General features: G+C 41.1%; 1 protein-coding gene across 2 annotated transcripts in view; it reads left to right on the top strand.

Moving 5' to 3' along the window:
• Positions 1-23,464, top strand: part of SV2C (synaptic vesicle glycoprotein 2C) — a 229,578-nt gene that overhangs the window by 39,221 nt on the left and 166,893 nt on the right. The window contains exon 2 of one of the 2 annotated variants that reach the window (XM_040450442.1): positions 20,284-20,962. In XM_040450442.1, coding sequence (XP_040306376.1) covers positions 20,383-20,962 — 580 coding nt within the window. In that variant the 5' untranslated portion in view covers positions 20,284-20,382. Of the gene's footprint in view, positions 1-20,283; positions 20,963-23,464 lie in introns of those variants that run through there. The other variant, XM_040450451.1, reaches the window with a different exon arrangement.

The following is a 23,464-nucleotide window of genomic DNA, read 5'->3' as shown; positions in this document are numbered from 1 at the left end:
TAGAATAGAATAGAATAGAATAGAATAGAATAGAATAGAATAGAATAAAAAATAAACATAACATAACATAACATAACATAACACTAGTCTTCTGTGACTCTGGACCATCCCAATAGATCACTCAGTATCCATTTCTCTATGAAATCCTTTCTAAGTATAAATTAAGATCATATGAGATAATATATGTGAAATTGTTTACAAATGTTAATATACTGTAGATGATGCAGCATAAATGCATATCCCTGAACACCAGGGGTGAGGGGTTGAATATCACCTGTATTGCAGTTTCTGTATTATGCACCAAGTGGAGAAACAAACATTTGGGGGAGAGGCGTGAAGGGAGCAGATAAGCCTTATTGATTCTGCTTACATTTAGAAAACCTTTTAGGACCTTTTAAATCATTAGGACCACAAGCTCTCACTTATTTAAAAAAAAAAAAAATCAATTTAGAACATGAAACCATTTTCAGCCAGGAGGAACATAATCCACTTACTGTGTTGTTTTTTTTGTAGTTACTGTTATTTTTCCTTGCAGACATGGTGGGCTAGTCCTCAAAGCACAAATGTCCCAGGTACTCTGTTAAAGCACTGGTCATTTCATAACGAGTCTTTCAAAATCTGGTTCACACACCACTGGCATTGCTTGAAAATAGAATCAAGTGTAAGGTAGAGCCCACACTCAGCCTGTGGACCTTTCTGCCTTTGAGCAAGCTTGTGGAATGGACCCCTTCCGTCCTCCTCCTGTCCTGGCCTCTTGTGTGTACAGCATGTCCCATAGTGGTATGTATTCCAGCTTGTTATAATGAGGCTGGAATCCCACCAGAGAGTGAATTCGGAGGGAACAGGCTATTCTTTCTTCTCTCTTCTCTCTGGCCTCCCACTCCTCTCCTCCCACCCGTTCTCCCACCCCTTAGTTCTGTAAGCCTGAGCACTCAGAAATGTGGACTGGATTAAATACTACCATGGCCCACGAGTTATTTTTGTTAATGTAATGAAAGACTGTAAGTTCTTTCACTATTTCTCTTTTTTATCTAGACATTTCTTTTTTTATATATTAAATATAATTTGTCAAATTGGTTTCCATATAACGCCCAGTGCTCATCCCAACAGGTGCCCTCCTCAATGCCCATCACCCTATCTAGACCTTTCTTAATGAATCACATGTGATTTCCTTATGACTATAGCATTAATGGTGACTACTGACAATTACTACATGTGAATTGTGCGAGAGAGACTGGGAGCAGGTGAAGGAAGGCACATTTCCAGCGAGGAAATATATTTGTCCTCCTCCCTCTACCCTCAGTATTTCCAGTATGTATTTCCATTTGGAGAGTGGCCTGCAGAACTGTTACCATTAGATTCCATTCTGCTGATGGAGACTGAAGACAAAAGGAACATCATTCTGTAGACCATACTAGCCATGACAGAAGCAGCTGACTACCCAGTGGTAACATCAAATAATTTGCCGCCCCAAGGTTGGACCAAGAAACATCAGAATTCATTTGCTTCTCTGAGATCATATTGAGAGGCACCGGTGGTCCTCCTGCTCCTGTACTGTGGCGGTTGCATCGATTGAAGAGAAGGCCGGTCTTTCTTGAGAGAGCCTTCTCTTGTTGGCAGAACCAGGAAAATGTTTTCACCCCTGTTGCATCTCACTCCTGATGAGGGTACCCTGACACTCATCCTGAGAATGCTTGTTCTGTAAGATATTCTGGCGTCAGGTAAGTCTGGGCGACATTGTTTTTTTCCCCTTCATGGAGGAAAGACACACACAAGGCATGGGTAGCAAGCATATCAAAGGTCTTGAGAAGGTCTGTAAAATCAGTAACCACAAAAAAGATTCAGTTTTGCTTAATTTGGTGTTCCATTCAGGCATTTGTTTTATAAAAAATGTTAGAAAGTGTTAGGCATTTTTCTAGGTGCTGGGAATTTAGCCAAGAACAATATAAAAGTTCCTTTTTTCATGGAGTTCATAGTTTGTGGGAATAGTCACATAATAAACAAGTCAAAATATGTAATATATTGTCAGATAATGAAAGATGATAAGAAAAACATCATAAAGGGTCAGAGAGTGATGATGTGGGGACACTGTCTTAGACAGTATGCTCTAGGGCTCTATGTGGGGACAACATTTGAGAAGGGACTAAAAGGAAATAAGGGAGGGAGGCCAACAGTTATGAGGGAGGGGGAAGAGCATTCTAAGCAGAGGAAAGAGCAAGTGCAAAGGTCCTGAGGCAGAAGAGTGTTTGGCATTTTGGAGTACGCTGGGATGGGGTGAGGGGGTGTAGTAGAAGTTGAGACCAGAGAGGAGATTGGCCAGGCTCTGTAGGGGCAAAGGGAGTCGGAAGAAGCTGCTAGAGGGCTCTTAGCACTGGAGTGATATTTTCTGCCCTGTCTTTGGAAAGGATTTCTCTGCTTTCTATGTGGAGAAGAGCCTCTAAGGTCAAAGGTAGAACCAGGAAGACCACTGCACTGTTCAGGTGAGACAAGATGGTGGCTTGGACCAGGTGATGAGCAGTGGAGGTGGTGAGAAACTAACATGTGTATTCCCATCTTAATTGTCCATAAACTTTCTTTTTGAGGAATGCTTTTTAATATCTCTTGGAGTGCATTTTAGAAAACATTGCTGTATGTCATCAGATGTCAATCATGTATTCCTGTCAGTTGTGGAAGTGCTTTTATACCTTCCTCCTTGGTGCTAAACCGTAATGGATAACAATGTCAGAAAGGTGAGACACCAAAAAGCTAAAGGAAGAAACTGAACATTTCAGTTTCAGCAAGTGTGGTCAAGGTTGAGTTTGACTCTTGGCCCCAGTGGTGTGACAGTCACAGAAGGCATTGGAAGTCCATTTTTGTTTTTATTTTTGCTTATTTTTTTTTTCTGACACAGGTACAATTGTGCAAAAGACTCTCACGCATGACATGTTTATTTTTATTTCGATGTATACTGAGTTCCTACTATAGCTAATTAATAAGCTAATACCTTAGTCTGTTAATACTTTACTTGGCCACCTTTGCCTGATCAAATCAGTTTAGATCTCACTCTATCCAAGCTTATCACAATAACATGTGCCAGCACATAGCTTTCATCGCATTGTCAGACACTTATCTGTCTAGTGGTTGGATGTTCCACTAAATGGGAAATCCCCTGATGGTGAGGATCCATGCCTTTAATTTCTGTATGCATAGAGCCTAGGTAGAGTCCAGACCCTACTATTGAGTAGGTGACAATAGCTGTTGGTTGAATGGGTGTCCAGGATTGCCTTGGGGACTAAGGATGTGAGATGAACCCAAACACAGTCTCTTCCTTTAAAGAACTAGTAGTCTGGTGGGGTGGATGGATGAATTCTGGCTTCCCTGCGATGGTTACTATAGGTCAAGATCTGTTCTCATACAGATAGAATATTCAGTAGTCCACTTGAAGGGTTTTCAACCAAGAAATTCCTCTCGTCCCACAATATCTAACTTATCAACCCCATCTGTGAGGTCAGAATTCCATAATTTACACGATTCCTTGGACTAAGGAGTTCAAAGCCAAACACCTCAGAGAAGGGAGGAGTACTTGAGGCACTCCTTAGCCATTTATTTGTATGTTGTGTGTGAATTATTGAGCAGCTCCATTTGCCCAGTGGTAGTAAAGGAAAAGGTTTTGTTGGAAGAGAGAGGAGGGCACCCATTCTTCAGTGGCTACCTTGATCATGCAGAATTATCTTGTAGCAAGAGAGCACTAGACTCTTAACTATGGAGAACAAACTGATGGCTGCCAAAGGGAAGGTGGTTGGGGAGGATGGGTTACATAGGTCATGGGAATTCAGGAAGACCCTTGTAATGAGCACCAGGTGATGTATGTAAGTGCTGAATCTCTGCATTGTACACTTGAAACGAAGGTTACACTGTATGTTAACTGACTAGAATTTCAATAAAAACTTCAAAAAGAAACAAATAAATAACCAGTTGGGGGGACAAAAGGAGAGAGAGAGAGGGAGCGAGCAAGCCCTGGGCAGGATATGGCGCACTGAGTCAATGAACACTCCATTCTGTTGCTTCGCAGATCACACTTTGTGCCACGAAAACACCTTGGTCTCAAAGCTGCACCTGCACTTAGCCACAGCTCACTGGTTGAAGTGTCAAGGAAGTCTCTGGTGTCTTCCTTGTACAGGCCACAAGCAAAGGGAACAATGAGTAGAGCACCCCTGGGGGATAAAGCTCTAGGGGTTTTATCAAGGCTCAGACTGTGCTGAAGTAAACAAAGGCAGCTGCTTTTGTAGCTACGCCCTAGGCAAGCTTGCAAAAGGAAATATTTACTAAGTAAGACATGGACAAAGCAGAAAGAGAAAATAGGCCATTTCCAGAAATTACGGGGAGACTAGAGCAAGCCTGGGGGAGTCTGTTTCTTTCTCCTGTTGGCTCTGCCTTTAAATTGCATTAAAACTGCAAGTATGCTAATCATATTGCCTGACTAGCTTAGAAAAGACAAGCAGACAAATAGACATTCTTCTTGGAGCCTTCCTGCAGCCAGACCTCAGGTTGTGTATCTCAGCAACAGCCATGAATACCTCTTCTGCAAGAGCGCTGTGCTTCGTGACTCTCCAGCCTGGCTCCTGGCTAGAGAAGCGCACTGCCAGCCTGCATTTCATTGTCATTTTTTCCTTTCAAAAAAGGAAAAGTGCCAGCCAGCATTATCGCTGCTGGACTGTGAATTATATGTATAAATGCCATCTTTTATTCTTCTTTAATTTCAAGTAAACTTGCGCTTACTGAGTAGGTACCATGTGCCACGTGTTGTCTTGGATGTTATTTTATTTAATCCTTCAAACAGGGCTTTTATTTTCCATTTCACAGATAATGTAATTGATGATTGAAGACCATGAATAACTTGCCTAGCATCACAAAGCTGGCAAGTGGCAAAAAGCAGTATTGGAACCCAGGTGTGCATTTGGCTTATAATCAAGACCACTGTGTGTCTAATGATTCAGGGCATTTAATATGTCAAGGACACCTGTTTGCTCTTGGGATGTTGTGGAGTTTCTGTTCGTATTTAAGAATAACCAGGTGTTTACCTGGGCTGATGGCTCAGAGCCTGGAGCCTGTTTCCGATTCTGTGTCTCCCTCTCTCTCTGCCCCTCCCCCGTTCATGCTCTGTCTCTCTCTGTCCCAAAAATAAATAAACGTTGAAAAAAAAATTAAAAACAAAAAAGAATAACCAGGTGTTTATTCCGCTGAGATAGTGTGTGCGTTACATGACTCTGTTAGTGTTCTGTCTTTGGATTTAAGTAATTGCCTGATACCAGTGTTTGGCTCCATAGCCAACTTTGAAATATGCAAGATGTGACTATCTAAGTTATAAATTGCCTGCGTCCACTTCTTTCTCTTCCAATTCCAATGATGGGCAAACAGAGGACATGGAAATTAGTCTCATTCTGTAGTAGCTCTGATGCGATACTGAGTGAGTGTGGAGAAGAAGGGTGACTGATCACAGGTCCTTATTAAGTGTCTACTTGGTACATTGGAGGTTGGCTTCTTCTCTTGATTGCTTTCTATGCTGAGGGACTTTTCTTCCAACTGTGCTTCTCCTTCCTCAACCCTGTTCTTAAAAACACTTAATAAGTGCAGTCTTTATTGTAAAGTTGTCCTATTCGTTATCAGATGATTATTGTCAGACAAAGATTGGAACAGATGTGAAAAGCAAGGCTAATAAGATACAGTAAAAGAAAAGAAGACATTTCCAATGTTTACGTAAATAAGGTTTTATCAAGCTACACTCTCTCAGATTTCCTACCTTAAACCCATCCCACTTAGAGCAAACCCCAAAGTCCTTACTGTGACCTCAAAGCCCCTGATGATCTGCCTGTAGTCACTTCCCTTGTTACCCCTTCCTGATTCTACTCAGTCACCTGGCCTCCTTGCCATTCTCCACGTGACACCTTTTTCTTGCTGCTTTCTGTGTGTGGAAAGCTCTGAGTCCCTGGGGAGCATGGGGCTTCTGCCCTGGCTTTAATCAGGCTTCCATTCAAATTCCCTCTGTTTTGAGGTTCTCACCTGGACCACTCCTCTGAGAATAGCAGCCCCTCCTGCACACTGTAACCCTACACTGTCCAACAGGGTAGCTACTAGCCAGGTGTGGTTATGTAGATTTAAATTTTGCCCTATATTTATTGGACAGCACAGATCTGGAACATTTCTGTCATCACAGAGAGCTCTGTGGGGCAGCGTTGCTCCAGCCTCCTACCCTGCTTTATTTGTAGCCCTTACCATTACATGAAATCATGTATTTATTTGTTTTGTCATCTGTCTTGGCACTAGAAAGAAAGCCCCATACCGTCAGGAACTTTGTGTGTTTTTGTTTAATCTCTTATCTTCAGCTCAAGTATCTGGCATGTAGTAGGTGCTTAATAAATCCTTCTTGAATGGATGATTGGATCTTTGGGGGAACGTTTTTTAATCCCAGAGGAGATAAGGAGAATTGTCGAGGGAGGTCGCTACTTTCCTTCTGCCCTTCCCAGCCCTCGAGAGCCTTTGTGATAACCCACATGCTTTTGGGAAGGAATTCAGTTCTTGGCTTTGTTTCTCTTCAGGCTCCCTTCACATGATTCATACATCCCAGCAAAAGAAGCAGAACTGACCGCACTCACTCTGAGTGGTTATTACCACATCCACAGATGGTCCCTTTCGAATCCGGCAGCCTCTTTTTAATGCCAGGGGACTCATCTGCCAGACGTCTTTGGTCATTTCGTGGAAGAGAGTATCTCGCTTTTACTGAAGAGTAGGAATTGTGTGCGACAGTTTTATAGTGACTATGCCTAATAACGCAGATTGTTTTGATGCTCCTCAGGCATCTGGTTTCCCCAAAGGCTGACATCATCCTGGTGGCTCCTTAGGGACAGGAATCCAGAACACTGTACTCCTTCTGGGCTCTACTGAAGACACTCTGGGTCTGCTGGCCAGTTCTCCCTCAGTGTTGCTCCTTGTAACACTTGACCTGAGTTAGGCCCAGTACATAGAAGGGTCTAGAAAGCTGAGCTAGAACTGTCAGCATGGTTCAGAGACTTCCCTTTCTGAAGCCTCCGTAAACGAACTTGACTCAGCACTTGAATCACATGTGCTCTAATCCCTGACTCACATTTGGTGAGTTCCTTTCCCACTGAGGCCAATGTTTTACTGTGGGAGAGAGCGCACTTCCTGGCCCACCAAATGCATCTGACAGACACTAAACTTCACGGCCAGAGTCTATGTCATGGTTCTGAGAAGCCAGTGAACAAATACACAAAGGAATATAAATTTAAAAAAATTTTTTCTGTCTTTGTGTGTATGCATCTTGTTCATTAAATAACTGACACGATAAGAAGAAAATGTCTCAACGTCACTGAGTTACATAAAAGAAGACTTGAATAAATACCAAGATATATTTTTGGACAAGATGACTGCTTTAAGGCTTAGTTCTTCTGAAATTAATTTGCAAACGTAGTACAATTCTAGTTAAAATTCTAATGAAAATTTTCTTAGAAAATGGCTAAGCAATTCTCAAGTCCATTTGGAAGACAAATTAGATTGGATGCAAATAAATATTTGCAAAGGATGAGTCCTGAGATGCACAAGCACTGATAGATATTAAACTTATAACAAAGTGATAAAAATTAAAGTAAAATGGTTTGAGGGCAACAGGAGATAAGCAGATCAATGTAGCAGAGTTCAAAACTGAAGAGAGACTATTATATGTAGGAATTTTGTCTCATGAAAGGGGCATTTTAATAAATGTTTCTGAGATACTTGTTTATTCATTTGAAAAAATCCCTTCCTTGTACAAGATGGCAAAATAAATTCAAGAACTAAACATTCAACAATGAAACTAGTATTAGAATTAGAACAAATATAGATGAATATTTTGGAACTTCAGGAGGGCCTGAATAAACTACTCACGGCAGGAAACATGAAAGAAGAACATTTTGAACAGACTATAAAAATAGTCAATAACTTTTCATGGCAAAAACACCATAAATGAGACCATCTGAGAAAAGTATTTACAACCTGTATGACAAAGGAGTTTATATATAAACCATTTTTAAAATTCAATAAGAAAAAGATCTTGGGGCACCTGGGTGGCTCAGTCAGTTAAGCATCCGATTTTGGCTCGGGTCATGATCTCACAGTTCATGGGTTCGGGCCTCGCATCGGGCTCTGTGCCCACAGCTCAGAGCCTGGAGCCTGCTTTGGATTCTGTGTCTCCCTCTCTGTCTCTGTCTCTCAAAAATAAATAAACGTTAAAAAAATTTTTTTAAAAAAATGATCTTGTATTCCTTTCTTGTGGCTGCTTAACAAATTACCACACTGGGTGGCTTAAAACACAGAAACTTATTTTCTCACAGTTCAAGATGTTACAGGGTGGCACTCTCTACAAAGGGGAGGATCCCTCCTTGCCACTCCCAGGTTCTGGTAGTTTCAGTGTTCCTTGGCTTGTGACCGCATAGTCTCAGCCTCTATTTTCTCATGGCTTTACCTCTGTGTCCGAGTCTTTTCTGTGTCTTATTAGGAAACTTACCATTGGATTCAGGGCCCACCTAGATAATCCAACTTGATCTCCTTTTAAGATCCTCAATTTAGGGGCGCCTGGGTGGCGCAGTCGGTTAAGCGTCCAACTTCAGCCAGGTCACAATCTTGCGGTCCGTGAGTTCGAGCCCCGCGTCGTCGGGCTCTGGGCTGATGGCTCAGAGCCTGGAGCCTGCTTCTGATTCTGTGTCTCCCTCTCTCTCTGCCCCTCCCCCGTTCATGCTCTGTCTGTCTCTGTCCCAAAAATAAATAAAAACGTTGAAAAAAAAATAAAAAAAAAAAAAGATCCTCAATTTAGTTATTCTTGTTTCCAAAAAGGTCACATTCATAGGTTTTGGGAGTTAGGACATGGTCGTATCTTTTAGGGGGCTACATTAAAACCACTGCAAACCTCAATACAAAAATGGGCAAAATATAAAAGATTTCGCAAGGAAAGAGATATTCAATTTCACAGGTAATCACATGCAACTTAAAATCATAAAAAATTTTTCTGTAATTTGGCAGAAATCTCAACTAATTTCTAGTATAGGTGAGAACACAAGGAAATCAGGGCTCTCCTACATGCTTCTGGAAGTTATAAATTGCCACAGTCTTTATGAAGGACAATGTGATATTATATATAAAAATCATCCAGTCTAGGTTCCTCCTTTGACCTCTCAAATTCTCAGTAAGATCTACCACAAGGCTGGGCATCACCACATTATTAATAATACTCAAATAGTAGAAATAATCTGGATGCCCAATGATAGGAGACAGGTTAAATGAATTAAGGTATATAATAAATAAAAATGGTACTAGAATATTTAAAACTGTGAGAAAATTTAAATATAAAATGTATGATTAAAACATATCACGAAAGTGCCAACCTCTGGGTCACGATGGTGGATTATGCATACGCTAAACCCTGTTTCACATATGTGGATGATATATCATTATTATTTTAATAATAAATGGCTGACCTCAAAAGAAAAAAATTGTCAGGTCCCAGAAATGGAAAGGGCAGACTTAGTGTATAGGAGATGGCACTGTGCCTTCCAAGTTGTGACCAGGACATGGCCAGCAAGTAATCTGGGATCCAGGAGCACACTGCCCATCTCCACCTGGAAGGGAAGACAGTCCACACCTGCCTGCCACAGACAAGGCTAGGAAAATGTCACCCACCTGAGATGGAAACCCTGAGCTCATCGGCATCTGCAAATATGGAAATCCAGGACTGAGCTACCGATAAAAAAAGTAGTTCAGACTTTTGGGAACCATTTGGAACTCAAGCAGGGGCAAACTCAAAACTCTATTGGAGGGGCGCCTGGGTGGCGCAGTCGATTAAGCGTCCGACTTCAGCCAGGTCACGATCTCGCGGTCCGTGAGTTCGAGCCCCGCGTCGGGCTCTGGGCTGATGGCTCAGAGCCTGGAGCCTGTTTCCGATTCTGTGTCTCCCTCTCTCTCTGCCCCTCCCCCGTTCATGCTCTGTCTCTCTCTGTCCCAAAAATAAATAAACGTTGAAAAAAAAAAAAAACTCTATTGGAAAAAATTAAGTAAACCCCAAAGGAAAATCTGCATAAATCCAGGTTCAAGCAGGAGATGATTCCTTTAGAACCATAATTCTGAATTTTTGGTCTGGCCTCATTAACCACTTTTCACTCTTAAAAATTGTTAAGAACAAAAGAATTTTCGTTTTTGTTGGTTATACCTATCGATATTTACCATATTAGAAACTAAATCTGAGGAACTTATAAGACACGAGAATCTCCAAGTACACATTTCATTAACCATTAGAACAATGATGTTACCACATATGTAGCCTCTGGAAAATGCGATTATAAAGTCATGAAAAAATGAGAGTGGAAACATCAAATAACATTATGAAAATTATTTTGACCTCAGATTCCTTGACTGGTCTTGGGAGTTTCCTGGGGAACCCCAGACCACTCTCTGAGAACCACTGCTAAAGAAGATATGCTCATAGCCAAGGATTACTAAACCTATAATGAAAGCCTGTACTACTTGAGATAGTCTACTACTCCAGTGAATGGGAAAATTCATACCTGAAGACTTAGAGATAAGAGAGTAATCTGAGAAGGGCTTCAAATTCAAATGTACAGTATGATCTAAAGTAATCATATGCAGAAGCATCTGCATAGCTTAAAGATTGGAATTAGAATTGCTAATCGCTAAGAGTAGGGATTTCTGGGTGGTAGAAATACATATGGTTTTTATTTTATTCTTTGTAACTTCTGAATTTTCCAATTATTTCTTAAACATGTTTTAGTTTTGTAATCAGAAAGAATATTGCTGTACATACTAAATTGAATTTAGATATTTGTTCATTAGAATAACGCTGACTTTGACTCACTTGAGAATATTCTTCTATCAGGAGGTCTAGGACCTTCAAAAACCTTCATGCATGTAAATAGTTCTGTTATTTGAATAAGGCCTTTACGCTTTACTAACGTGTAGTTTGTAGAAATTTCAACAACTACCGAGGCCAGTTTAACCTGGTTTAGGAGAATTGTTCTTCACAGAGCAAATTAATTTGTCAAAATTGCATAAGAAAAGAATGTTAATATACTTAAAATCAAAATTTCCAGGCTCTTTGAATGACTTATTACTTAAAAATATGCAGATATGTTAAATACTCTATTTTTATAGCAAATGTGTCACAAGATTATATTTTGTAAGCTTAATTTCAGTTTTTGATAGACTTGAAAGAAATAATGTAGACTTTCTGCCTTGATTCCTGCTTCTCTCACTTGATTCTAATTAGTGAGTTTTATGGTATTTCTTAATAGACATGTTAGAATTTGAAAGGATGTTGCATTTATTTTAATACAGGACTATCCGTCGGTGTCATGTTGAGAGTGGGGACATTCTGTTAGGAAAGCTTGGGAATTGGTTGGATAACACAGTTAAACAGGGTCTTTATAAAAAGCTTGAATTGTGATCCTTCCCTGCCCCCAGGGAAAGACCTATTCAATATGAGACAGAAACTTCCCAAATTTATATGACAATAGAACTTTTTCCACTCAGCACATATTGCAGATTGCACTTTGGGGAAACGTTGATCCAGATAAGTCCCTCATGAAGAAAGGGAGTTATTGGAGGGTTGGCCCCCCTATGGTGCTTGTGTCCTCTTTTAATAACACTGCTTTATAGCATTTTATTTTACAAAGTTCCTATTTTCAGGGAGCTTATGTTCTAATAGGGAAGACCATCACATTCTTGGATAACCATAATGAAAGACATGATTGAATGCCCAAAGGGAACCAGCTGGGCTTAACTGAGCAGGTGTGATTAGATTAAGTAATAATAAAAAGAAATCACTTGAAGAATGGGAATTTACACGTATTTACACAGAAGTTTAAAGGTTCTGAGGACAAGCAGCATCCTTAAACTATAAAAGTCTGATTTCAAAGATTTGGATAGGCCGGGATGATGGGTCAGTGTGTATTTCTTTATCTCAGATGTCTTCTCCTCCCTCCCAAAAACTTCTTTTCAGAATGCTGTCTCCCGGTAGGTATGCATTTCTGCATTTTAACTCTGGTCACCTTCAAATAGTGTGTGTCTATTGCATAAGGTTAGGCTATAATGAAGTAGCAGTGTGGACATTCTTACATAATACTTAGAGCTCCTACAAGGCTATGCCTATTGTCTCATCTTTCTGCTGTCTCCAGACCACCAAAGTCTAGGGCTCAGATATGTTGACCTCTTTTTGTTGACAGTATAAGGTCCAGAGGTTTCAAACTTTTGTTGAGTAAACATTTCAAACAATGTTTCAATCAATGTTTTCTGCCAGAATAAGAGAATAAGCATATTCATAATCTAGATGGTGTACCACACCATCTCTCTTGGACTATGTTCTTTTAATAATCACCAGAGCATTTTATTCAATGTAAATTATACCTCAATAAAATTGATCGTAAGCTTTTTTAAAAAGCCATTATCAGGGCACCTGGGTGGCTCATTCGGTTAAGTGTCTGACTTCGGCTCAGGTCATGATCTCACAGTTCATGAGTTTGAGCCTCACATCAAGCTTTGTGCTAACAGCTCAGAACCTGGAACCTGCTTCAGATTCTGTGTCTCCCTCTCTCTCTGCCCCTCCTCTGTTAACACGCTGTCTCTCTCTCTCTCTCTCTCTCAAAAACAAATAAAAACATTAAAAATTTTTTAAAAGTCATTATCTTTATTTTTTATGTACAACTTTTTTATTATAATAGAATAAAATATATTGTGTATAAAATATACATTTTAACCATTTTTAAATTATTTTCTTATTTTTAAATTTACATCCAAGTTAGTTAGCATGTAGTGCAATAATGATTTCAAGAGTAGATTCTAGTGATTCATCCCCTATGTATAAAACCCAGTGCTCATCCCCAAAAATGTCCTCCTTAACGCCCCTCACCCATTTAGCCTATCCCCCACTCCCACTCCTCCAGCAGTTTGTTCTCCATTTTTAAGAGTCTCTGTTTTGTCCCCCTCCCTATTTTTATATGATTTTTGCTTCCCTCCCCTATGATCATTTGTTTTGTATCTTAAATTCCACATATGAGTGAAGTCATATATTTGTCTTTCTCTGACTGACTTATTTCACTTAGCATAATACCCTCTTAGTTCCATCCACATAGTTGCAAATGGCAAGATTTCATTCTTTTTGACTGCTGAGTAATACTCCATTGTGTGTGTGTGTGTGTGTGTGTGTGTGTGTGTGTGTGTGTGTGTATACCACAACTTCTTTATCCATTCATCTGCCAGTGGACATTTGGGTTCTTTCCATTCTTTGACTATTGTCAATAGCACTGCTATAAACATTGGGGTGCATGTGCCCCTTCGAACCAGCACACCTGTATCCCTCGTGTAAATACCTAGTAGTGCAATTGCTGGGTCATAGGGTAGTTCTATTTTTAACTTTATGAGGAACCTCCATACAGTTTTCCAGAGTGGCTGCACCAGTTTGCATTCCCACCAGCAGTGCAAAAGAGATCCTCTTTCTCCGCATCCTCGCCAGCATCTGTTGTTGCCTGAGTTGTTAATGTTAGCCATTCTGACAGGTGTGAGGTGGTATCTCACTGTGATTTTGATTTGTATTTCCCTGATGATGAGTGATACTGAGCATTTTTTCATGTGTCTGTTAACCGTCTGGATGCCTTCTTTGGAAAAGTGTCTATTCATGTCTTTTGCCCATTTCTTCACTGGATTATTTGGTTTTTTGGCTGTTGAGTTTGATAAGTTCTTTATGGATTTTGGATGCTAACCTTTTGTCTTCTTTATCATTTGCAAATATCTTCTCCCATTCCCTCGGTTGCCTTTTAGTTTTGCTGATTGTTTCCTTCGCTGTGCAGAAGGTTTTTATCTGGATGAGGTCCCAATAGTTCATTTTTGCTTTTGTTACCCTTGCCTCTGGGGACGTGTTGAGTAAGAAGTTGCTGCAGCCAAGGTCACAGTGGTTTTGGCCTGCTTTCTCCCCTAGGATTTTGATGGCTTCCTGTCTTACGTTTAGGTCTTTCATCCATTTTGAATTTATTTTTGTGTATGGTGTCAGAACGTGGTCCAGTTTCATTTTTCTGCATGTTGCTGTCCAGTTTTCCCAGCGCCATTTGCTGAAGAGACCGTCTTTAGTGTATTGGATGTTCTTTCCTGCTTTGTCAAAGATCAGTTGGCCATACGTTTGTGGGTCCATTTCTGGGTTCTCTATTCTGTTTCATTGATCTAAGTGTCTGTTTTTGTTCCAGTACCATACTGTCTTGATGATTACAGCTAAAAAGCCACTATCTTTCGATGTGTGAAACAACCTTAAGAAAGAGGTATCTAGTTGCAACATGGGTGGTGAATACTACATGTTGCCTTTCTTTCTGACGTTGATCATAAACTAAAATGTATATTAGTTTGGACTAATGCATTACACAGTCTCTCAAAATATTTCTGGACTTGTTGCAAATGTTAATGTTCACATCATTGTCTTTTTATTTTAATGAAGCTATTTTTTGGCATTACTATAATGTCATCACATATAATTAGTTTTATGTTCTATCTCATAAGAGATGGAAAGTGATAAGGCTCTCATTGGGGTGGCTGGGTGTGCTCTGTTATAGTCTTGACCAAGATGATATAGCACTGAGTTAAGGTGAAGTTCCCCACTTTTCAACTTCCATTCAGGTACAGGGATTTCCACTGCTCCTCAGGAGAGACAGATATGGGGAAAACACTTGAAGCTTCTCTTTTTACTACCCATGCACATACCCTCACTTGTCCCCAGGAAAGAAGGAGCAACTTCTCTGGCAAATTGGGTGAAAGATCTTGGCCTGCTGGCCTCAGCCCCACGGAGGTGCTTACCCAGGTCTGCTAATCTTGTGGCCTGGAAAACTCCCTGGACAGCCTTCCCTCCTGGAAGGAGCCCTGTGTGGTCCAGAATCCTAGGACTGGGAAGAAGGTGTGGCATCGGAGATGAAGTGTGTACATGATTTTCCATCAGCTCACCATTTACCTTCTCTTGTTGAATGTCTCCATTAGGTCCAAACTTAGGAGGGAAAGATGGCTGTTAGATAATGAGTCCCTTCTCCCAATCCCAACAGGCTGGAATTCTGCAAGTACTTTGAAGGGTTTCTACCTTCCCAGGCAATGGGAGGTGGGTCTGTCTTCTGCCCCAATTTGGTGGAAACTCTGTTTCCCTCACGGGCTTCCGTTTCTACTAAGAACTGGTAGATGTAGTATAGGTGGTTGAGCTCTGGAGTAAGTTCATGTAAGTGTGAATTCTTACTGGGCAGATTTCAGTTTTCCCATCTGTAAAATGGAGATTTAAAAAGCGTATGGTTATTGTCAAGATTCTTGTTGTGTGATAATTCCTCTGAAGTACTTATCACAGGGCCAACATAAGAATGGGTGAGCTATTATTATTGCTGTCATTACTGTGTGCGTGCACAATGGCTTCAAAGCTGCATAAATACAGTTATTACAATCATGGACTCTCCCAGCATCCAGAAGATTCCAGAATGTTTTGGTGAGGAGGAGCTATCCCAGATCTTTTGATGATGGTGGCGATGAGGGGTACAGCAGAAGGAAGCACTGGAAGTTTGGGGACAGTGTGGTGAAACTGAGATAAATATCTGTGTGTGTGTTGGGGAGAGTTGTGCATGATGGGAACATGTGTAGGATGGTTTTGATATAACATGTGGTGTTACTGAATATATGCTGTTTGGCATGAACCATCAAAAAAAAAAAAAGAACTGAAACTCTGTTTTGCCAGAATAACTTCCATTTATGTGTATAAATTATTATTTGTGCAAAGTGATTGCCACACATAGAAATAGAGCTGATTTGTGCATGTCATTTCATATATCAGATAAACGGTGCTGTAAATATTATTCGGTTGTAACAGCCACTTCTATAAATACAGTTGTTAATGGGGCACCTGGGTGGCTCAGTCGGTTGAGCGTCCGACTTCAGCCCAGGTCACGATCTCGCAGTCCGTGGGTTCGAGCCCTGCATCGGGCTCTGTGCTGACAGCTCAGAGCCTAGAGCCTGTTTCCGATTCTGTGTCTCCCTCTCTCTCTGCCCCTCCCCTGTTCATGCTCTGTCTCTCTCTGTCTCAAAAATAAATAAACATAAAAAAAATAAAAAATAAATAAATAAATACAGTTGTTAATCAGCTGTGGGTCCTACCCCTTAGCGTGATAAGCAGGGCATCTAAACACGTAGCTATTAAAAACTTATTGTAGGAGATCCTGTTAGTGCTCTGCCCAGATACTCTTGGAGCCCCTTCATTTTCTCCACTCTCCTCCTCTGGCTCCATTCTTTGCTTCCACCAGCCACACCTGCACCTTGTCAGGGGACTGTGCGTGGGTCTCTGGAACTGCCTTGCCTTTTGGTACAGAAAGCTGGAAGTGCCTGTAGTCCATCCTCACCCCGGGTGGCCCTGGGCCAACAACAGATGGGAGTGGGAGCGTGAAAGGCCAGCACCTTTGCCTTGAGTGGGAATAACTCCGGGGGGAGACTGTGGCTTGCCCCCCAGGACACTGCCTAAAACCGCAGTCCTCCCTCAGTCATCCTCTTAATAAATGATTCGCACCTGATTCCTTATCACAGGTTCTGTTTCTGGGGAACGTGAATTAAAATCACTTAACGTACGTCAACTTTTCTCCTTGGCATGGTGTAAATGTCAGCTTATTAATCCTCACAACACTGTACGGCAGTTATTATTAGGCTTACTTCGTGGAGAAGCACGCCGACTTGAATTAAAGAGTACTGGCCGCTGCACGTCGTTGGAGGTGGTTGGAGGTTCGTTGCTCGTTGCTTTGCCTTCTTTCCTGCCCTTCTGGGCCCTGGCGTCTTATTTAGCATGACCGCTGTGTTCTCTTTTGAAGTACAGCCACCATGTTGGGATGGTTTATCTGAACAAACCAGACTGTATTTGGGAATCATCTACATAAAGCCCATCACTGATGAAGATATCACAATAATTCTCCTTGGTTCAGAACCCACAGGGTGATTTCGCCAAGAGACCATAAAATAAGTTTTGTGTAGGGAAAACAAGTTATCAGAACGACCAGGAAGAATGCTACTGCATTGACTAAGACCTCAGCAAGAGCACTGGGCGAATCAGATAGGGGGTGAGGGGCAAGCCTCTGGGGTCAGGTTCATCTGGGCTGGAGTCCCAGCGTCTCTTCCGACAAGCTTTGTGATCTTGGGCTACTTATGTAATCTCATCCTTAATCTTCTCACCTGTAAAATGGAGACTGCAAGATCTGTTTTGGAGGATTGAAATAAGGATTAAATAAAAGAATAAAAGAACATATATAAAGTTCTTAGCATAATGCCTGGCATAGAGTATGCTCTAAATCAAATCAGTTTTTATTAAAACGATGTCTGGAGCGTATTATGTGGTCTGACTCAGTGATTCACCCTAAACAGAGGCGTATCATTTGCAGACATCGATGATGCAATATGCAGCTGCCCGTGGACCTCCTCATAGGCCATAACTGGTGTGCGGGCCACACCTTGAGAACCTTCCAGTACAGGTACCAATATGCCATTTTCCTGGTGGAGTCTGCAGTGAGGCAGGCTTTTTGCATTTTCCATTTACCAGAGAGAGGAATGGCCACAGGCCACTCTGCCCCTGAATAATCTGCCTGCCAGCAACATGAAGATTGCTTCATAAAGGCGGTACAGACTTGTTCTCTTGTTTGACATTTTATGGTGGGATCATTGTCGATTCACATGTTGTTAGAGATAATACAGACCCCCTATGCCTTTCACCCAGTGTCCCCCAATGGCAACATCTACAGACATCTGATTTTAAACATATTTTTGAGTAAGTATTCGTGCCTTCCCTTACATGTGCGAAAACGCTGAAAAATCTTTGTTTTAGTGAGACTGCAAACCACAAGACCCAGTCTCTTGTGTCAAGAATCTGAAAATCAACTGGAGCCTTGATTGAGGAACCTTGAGTCAAAAAAGAGCCCTTATATATACACATTCCTTTATTTGCCCCAGAATGAAAACTAAGACTTTTACATGCAGCATTTTTTTTTCAAACCTATAATGTTTGATTGCAAAGTTTTTCTTTTTTTTCCCTCATTGTGCATATGATTAGATTACATACAGGGTTAGAATTGTCGACTTTGCAGTCATAACCATGCCATTCAAGACCCCATGTGTGTTTCCTCTTCTAGAGGTGGGTGGCCCCCACACAAAGACCTTTTTGGGGGTCCTTAAAGCATGTGGTAAGAACATTTGTGGCTCGGAACAAAAGCAGAAACGCCAAATCCGGTCAGCTTATGTAGCATTTCTTTAAAAGAGCCATTGTAGAAGCTCTCGGTTACTAAGAAGCATGGCTGCTCCCATGGTGGTACCACCATGGCCCAGGCTCTGCTTCCCCCTCAGCACATTGTTCCTCACGTACCAGTGTGTCCGGTGCCTGTACTGGTCATGCAGGGGAAGCAGCTCGTGTGCAGCGTCTGATATGATCATCAGTCTATGGATAGTAGAGCAGTTGGCTTTATTTACTGGGTGAACTGACTTAATTTTACTTTTAATTTTTTTAAAAAATTTTTAATGTTCATTTTCGGGAGAGAGAGAGTGAGAGAGTATGAATGGGGGAGGGTCAGAGAGACAGGGAGACACAATCTGAAGCAGGCTCCAGGCTCTGAGCCGTCAGCACAGAGCCGGACACGGGGCTCGAGCTCGTGAACTGTGAGATCACGGCCTGAGCCGAAGTCAGACGCTTAGCTGACTGAGCCACCCAGGTGCCCCTTTACTTTTAATTTTTAAAGTAGGAAGTATCTCTCTGTCCCCAACATTGCCTTCTCCTTCTCTCTTCTTTCCTGCCTCCTTCTTGAGTCTCTGAGCCTCCAGCCTCAACCTCTTCCAACTGCCTTCCCATCGTTTCTTACTCTCTTCATGGATCCTCCCATCTCTTGCTTCCCCTTACTGTCAGCCCTCCAAAAGAAAAAAAAAAAAAAACAGAAAGAGAGAAAGAAAAAGGAGAAGAAACAGAAAAACCCTCCATTACGACATTTGGCAAAAACCTTATAATCATATGTTTATTTTAATTTCATTTTACTGTCTTCCAAAACACAGGGCTGTGCAGAACCAGGCTTCTGTTTGCCTCGCGGGCATTTACAGTCATTCGGTGGTAATGATGCACAGTCCATTTATAAACAAACATCTTTTTGTCTTTATTACTGCGTTTGTTTGTGATGTCTGAATGAGCAGTTTAAGTGTATGTTTGTAAGCCATTCACCAAGTATCTTACACTAGGTACAAAGAGGAGGTAGAAATTAGTATTGCATAACTCATGCTTTGCAACACTGCCACAGAGTAGGGCTTGGGGATTTAATGATAGGGGGGATGACTTTCTCACCATTATATCCTCTATGTACAACTGTGGGCCACCAGAGGAGACAGCTCAGTGGACAAGTGAGCCATCTATTACCATGGGTTCAGCCCAAATGTAAGCCAAGCCTTTTGTCTCAGTGATATAGAAAACCAAACAGTGGGCCATGGGAGACCCATGACAGGTATCCAGGACAGCAGTCAACTGGAATAACAGTAGGATGAGGGGGGTGTGTGTGTCCAGAGATGAAGGACATAGAGACAAAGCCTGGAGTACTTATAAGGTGGGGTTGTGACGGGACATTGCATGTGGCTTACCTGTCACTGCTGGCCTGGGGGTGACTTCCGAAAGGACAGACCCCAACTAGACAAGCCTATTGTTCTAATTCAATGTTTATCAAAGGCATCTGTGAAATCATTTGATAAACTCTACCCATTTCCTACCGACATGACCGTTATACTACGGCAAATACTCAATTGCAGTTTGGGGGCACTGCGTGAGTCTTTGTTATTTATTGGAAGGAAATACAATGAAAGGAGAGGTAAAATGCATTTTACAAATATATATATGACTCAATAGCATTGTATATGGGGCTGCTTGCCTGCTTTTTTTTTTTTTAATACTAGGAAATAAGTTCAGACAGGATTCTTCTCATGTTCTGGTTTTGACTTTGCAGTGTGTGTATATGTCTGTGAGCAATACTATTTTTCTCAATCCAAATGTGTTGGATGTACTTTTCGAGGTTCCAGACATCCTGTTTTATCCTCAGGGAATTCCTGTGCATTCCATGCAAAGCTAATTCTGTGTCTTAGTCTGAGGGGGACAGTGAAAAGAGACCAGAGACCAAGGGATAGATGGTGAAAAAGACAAGAAAGGAATACTAAGTATCTTGTATGGCTTTTCTTCTTTTGCAGTTCTGTTTTGAAGCCAAAGTGGATGATGCCGTCAGGGCTGACCCACTGATCAGAGTCTGAAAACTTCCCATCTTCGCATTTGCCATCAGTTGAGATAAGATGGAAGACTGTTACAAGGATAGGACTTCACTGATGAAGGGCGCCAAGGACATTGCCCGGGAGGTGAAGAAACAAACTGTAAAGAAGGTGAACCAGGCAGTGGACCGGGCCCAGGATGAATACACCCAGCGGTCTTATAGTCGGTTCCAAGATGAAGAAGAGGATGATGACTATTACCCACCTGGAGAGACCTATAATGGGGAGGCCAATGATGATGAAGGCTCCAGTGAAGCTACCGAGGGCCACGATGAAGATGATGAAATCTATGAAGGGGAGTATCAGGGCATCCCCAGTATGAACCAAGGGAAGGACAGCATTGTGTCAGTGGGGCAGCCTAAGGGCGATGTGCACAAGGACCGCCAGGAGCTGGAGTCAGAGAGGAAAGCTGATGAGGAGGAACTAGCCCAGCAGTACGAGCTGATAATCCAAGAGTGTGGTCACGGCCGTTTCCAGTGGGCCCTTTTCTTTGTGCTGGGCATGGCCCTTATGGCGGATGGTGTGGAGGTGTTTGTTGTTGGCTTCGTGTTGCCCAGCGCTGAGACAGACCTGTGCATTCCAAATTCAGGATCCGGATGGCTAGGTGAGTGCATCATGCCTGTGACACAGATTCTGAAACTGGCTTATTTGTAGAGCACTGTTAACAAATAGAATACTTACTTTTCATCCAGAGCACTGCTTCCCCCCTCACCACTACATTATTAGGAACAGCTTTAAACATGCAAAAGAATCAAAAATATTGCACAATGATGCCTGTATATATCCACTACCTAGATCCTATAGTTAACATTTACCGTATTTTCTCTTTCATCTATCCATCCATCAATCCAACTTATATGTTTATGCATTTCAAATTAAGAGCAGTATGTTTTATATTATTATAAATGTTTTATTGGTTTCTCCTTTATTAACTTCTAAAGATATGTCCTTGGAAGTTAATAAGACTACTATATGAAAACATATTTGGTACTTTTCTAAATATAGAGGTTAATTCTACAAAACTCTGACAAATGTGATTTAAAATTCTGAATTTCAAATTTTATGTATAATACTATGATTTAAATACTTTTGGGACCCCGCTAGTTTTTTTTTTTCCTATAATCTATGGGTATGTTTGCTTGTTTATTTTTTTCAGTTAGTTTTATTCATAGAATTTTCTCTAGATGACTTTTTCTTTTTCAAAGCTTGTACCTCTGTGCCTAAACTGGAAGAACTTCCTCATATGCTTTAAAAATCTATTTCAAATCGGGCAGCTGGGTGGCTCAGTCACTTAAGCATCCAACTCTTGATCTCAGCTCAGGTCATAATCTCACAGTTCGTGAGTTCAAGTCCCACATAAGGCTCTGCACTGATAGTGTGGAGCCTGCTTGGGATTCTCTCTGTCCCTCCTGTCTCTGTCCCTCCCCTGCTTGTGCTCACTCACATGCACGCTCTCTCTCTCAAAATAAATAAATGAACTAAAAAAATTTTTTTGAATCTATTTCAAATCATATTAATATCTAAATTATATGTGTAAAAATAATACAACTTCTCTATCAAATATCTAGATAGCAGAAGTTACCATGACCTTGAGGTTCAAAGGAACCCTCCCTTGTGGAAGGGAAAATAAGAAGGCCAAGAAACATGCACACAGCCACATAGCCCCAACAATTTAAGTCCACGTCAAGCATTCAGTAGATTAAGGTAGGAGGACTTTCAAACCCCTTTTGCTAAGCATACCCCAGACAACATGTTTATGTGCATATGAAATCTATATGTGTCTCAGAGTCTGTGAGAGTAAGAGTACTTGGCATCTATATTTTCAAGGGACTTTTTAAAACTAAACTTTGATAAACAAAAGTCTGCAAGTCTTTTTGTGGAAACTGAGTAATTTTGTTGAGTAATGTTATAATCATTGATGCTGTGAAATTTTCTGTGGGGAAAAAATGCGATTAAATGCCATTTTCTAACCTGCTCTGTGACAGTGAAAGAGAGAAAATCATGAGAAAAAGATTTACATCTCATGCCTTTAACACTTGTTTCTTTATATGACCCCGTCCTAGCATCTATTTTTTTATTGACTTAGCTGAAAGAGATAGATCCTTGGAAGCGGACTGTGAGGGACAGAGGGTGGGGGTGGGACGTATTTTGCCTGTTTTTGCTGGTAGACTCATCTCTGTGTTCAGCCATCAAAATACAGAACGTAATTTTGAGGAGGGTCCTTAGTCGTTTGTCAAATTGATCATTTCAGTGTACCTCGTATGTATCCAGCACTGTATTTTGCCTTTGTGTGTGTGTTTTTTTTTCTTTTGGTGAGCAGCTGTATCTACTATAAGGCTGGGAATCAAAATATTTATCAAGATGTTGCAAAAGGAGTGCATCAGCAGAACATTTTAAGGAGATAGATACTTAGGAATACAACTGCACACATATTTAATAACTGCAAGCTTCATTTTAGGATAAAAAGCATTTCACATTATAATCCTAGCTTTTATATTGGAAACATTTCAGAAAACTCTAAACTAAGCTTGCCTTTATCTTCTTGGTGCTGAATGGAAACACAGTATGACACCTGGTTCTCTTATCAGTTTATTCCATACACCTTTAAGCCCTGCTGGTGTTACACACCCCTAGGTGACATTCAGAAGTTCAGATAATGCTGTGGAACAATTGGAGCAGTGATATTTTCCTCTTTCCATAAGTGTGACTGCTTTAGTGAATTAAAACTGTGTCCCCAAGAGCGTATGGTTTCACTCAACATTGTGAGTCCCCAACAGAAGCATTTTAATGGTTTCATAACTGTACCTTCCAGACTTGCATTTCAATTGTTTTGCCACTGTAATTTCACTTATAATTGCATTCTAATGGAGTTTTTTTAGGCAAGCATTTAAATTGTTTTGCCATTTTCATTCCATCGAATAATAGCTTTGTAATATAATTACCACACTAAGTCACAGCAATGGGATCAAAATGCGAGAAAGACGCATGACCCATGTTTGGTGGTATTTGAGGGATATAGATTTGCAAAGTAATTTCTCATTTGGCACTAAGCATTTTGTCGTTCTCTCAAGGAAGACCAGGAACAAAAAATATGAACCAATTTATG

This window comes from Herpailurus yagouaroundi, unplaced genomic scaffold, assembly GCF_014898765.1.
Source record: "Herpailurus yagouaroundi ecotype Mexico unplaced genomic scaffold, PumYag 29, whole genome shotgun sequence".
Taxonomy (NCBI): domain Eukaryota; kingdom Metazoa; phylum Chordata; class Mammalia; order Carnivora; family Felidae; genus Herpailurus; species Herpailurus yagouaroundi.
This window is presented reverse-complemented; position numbering and strand designations above follow the sequence as displayed.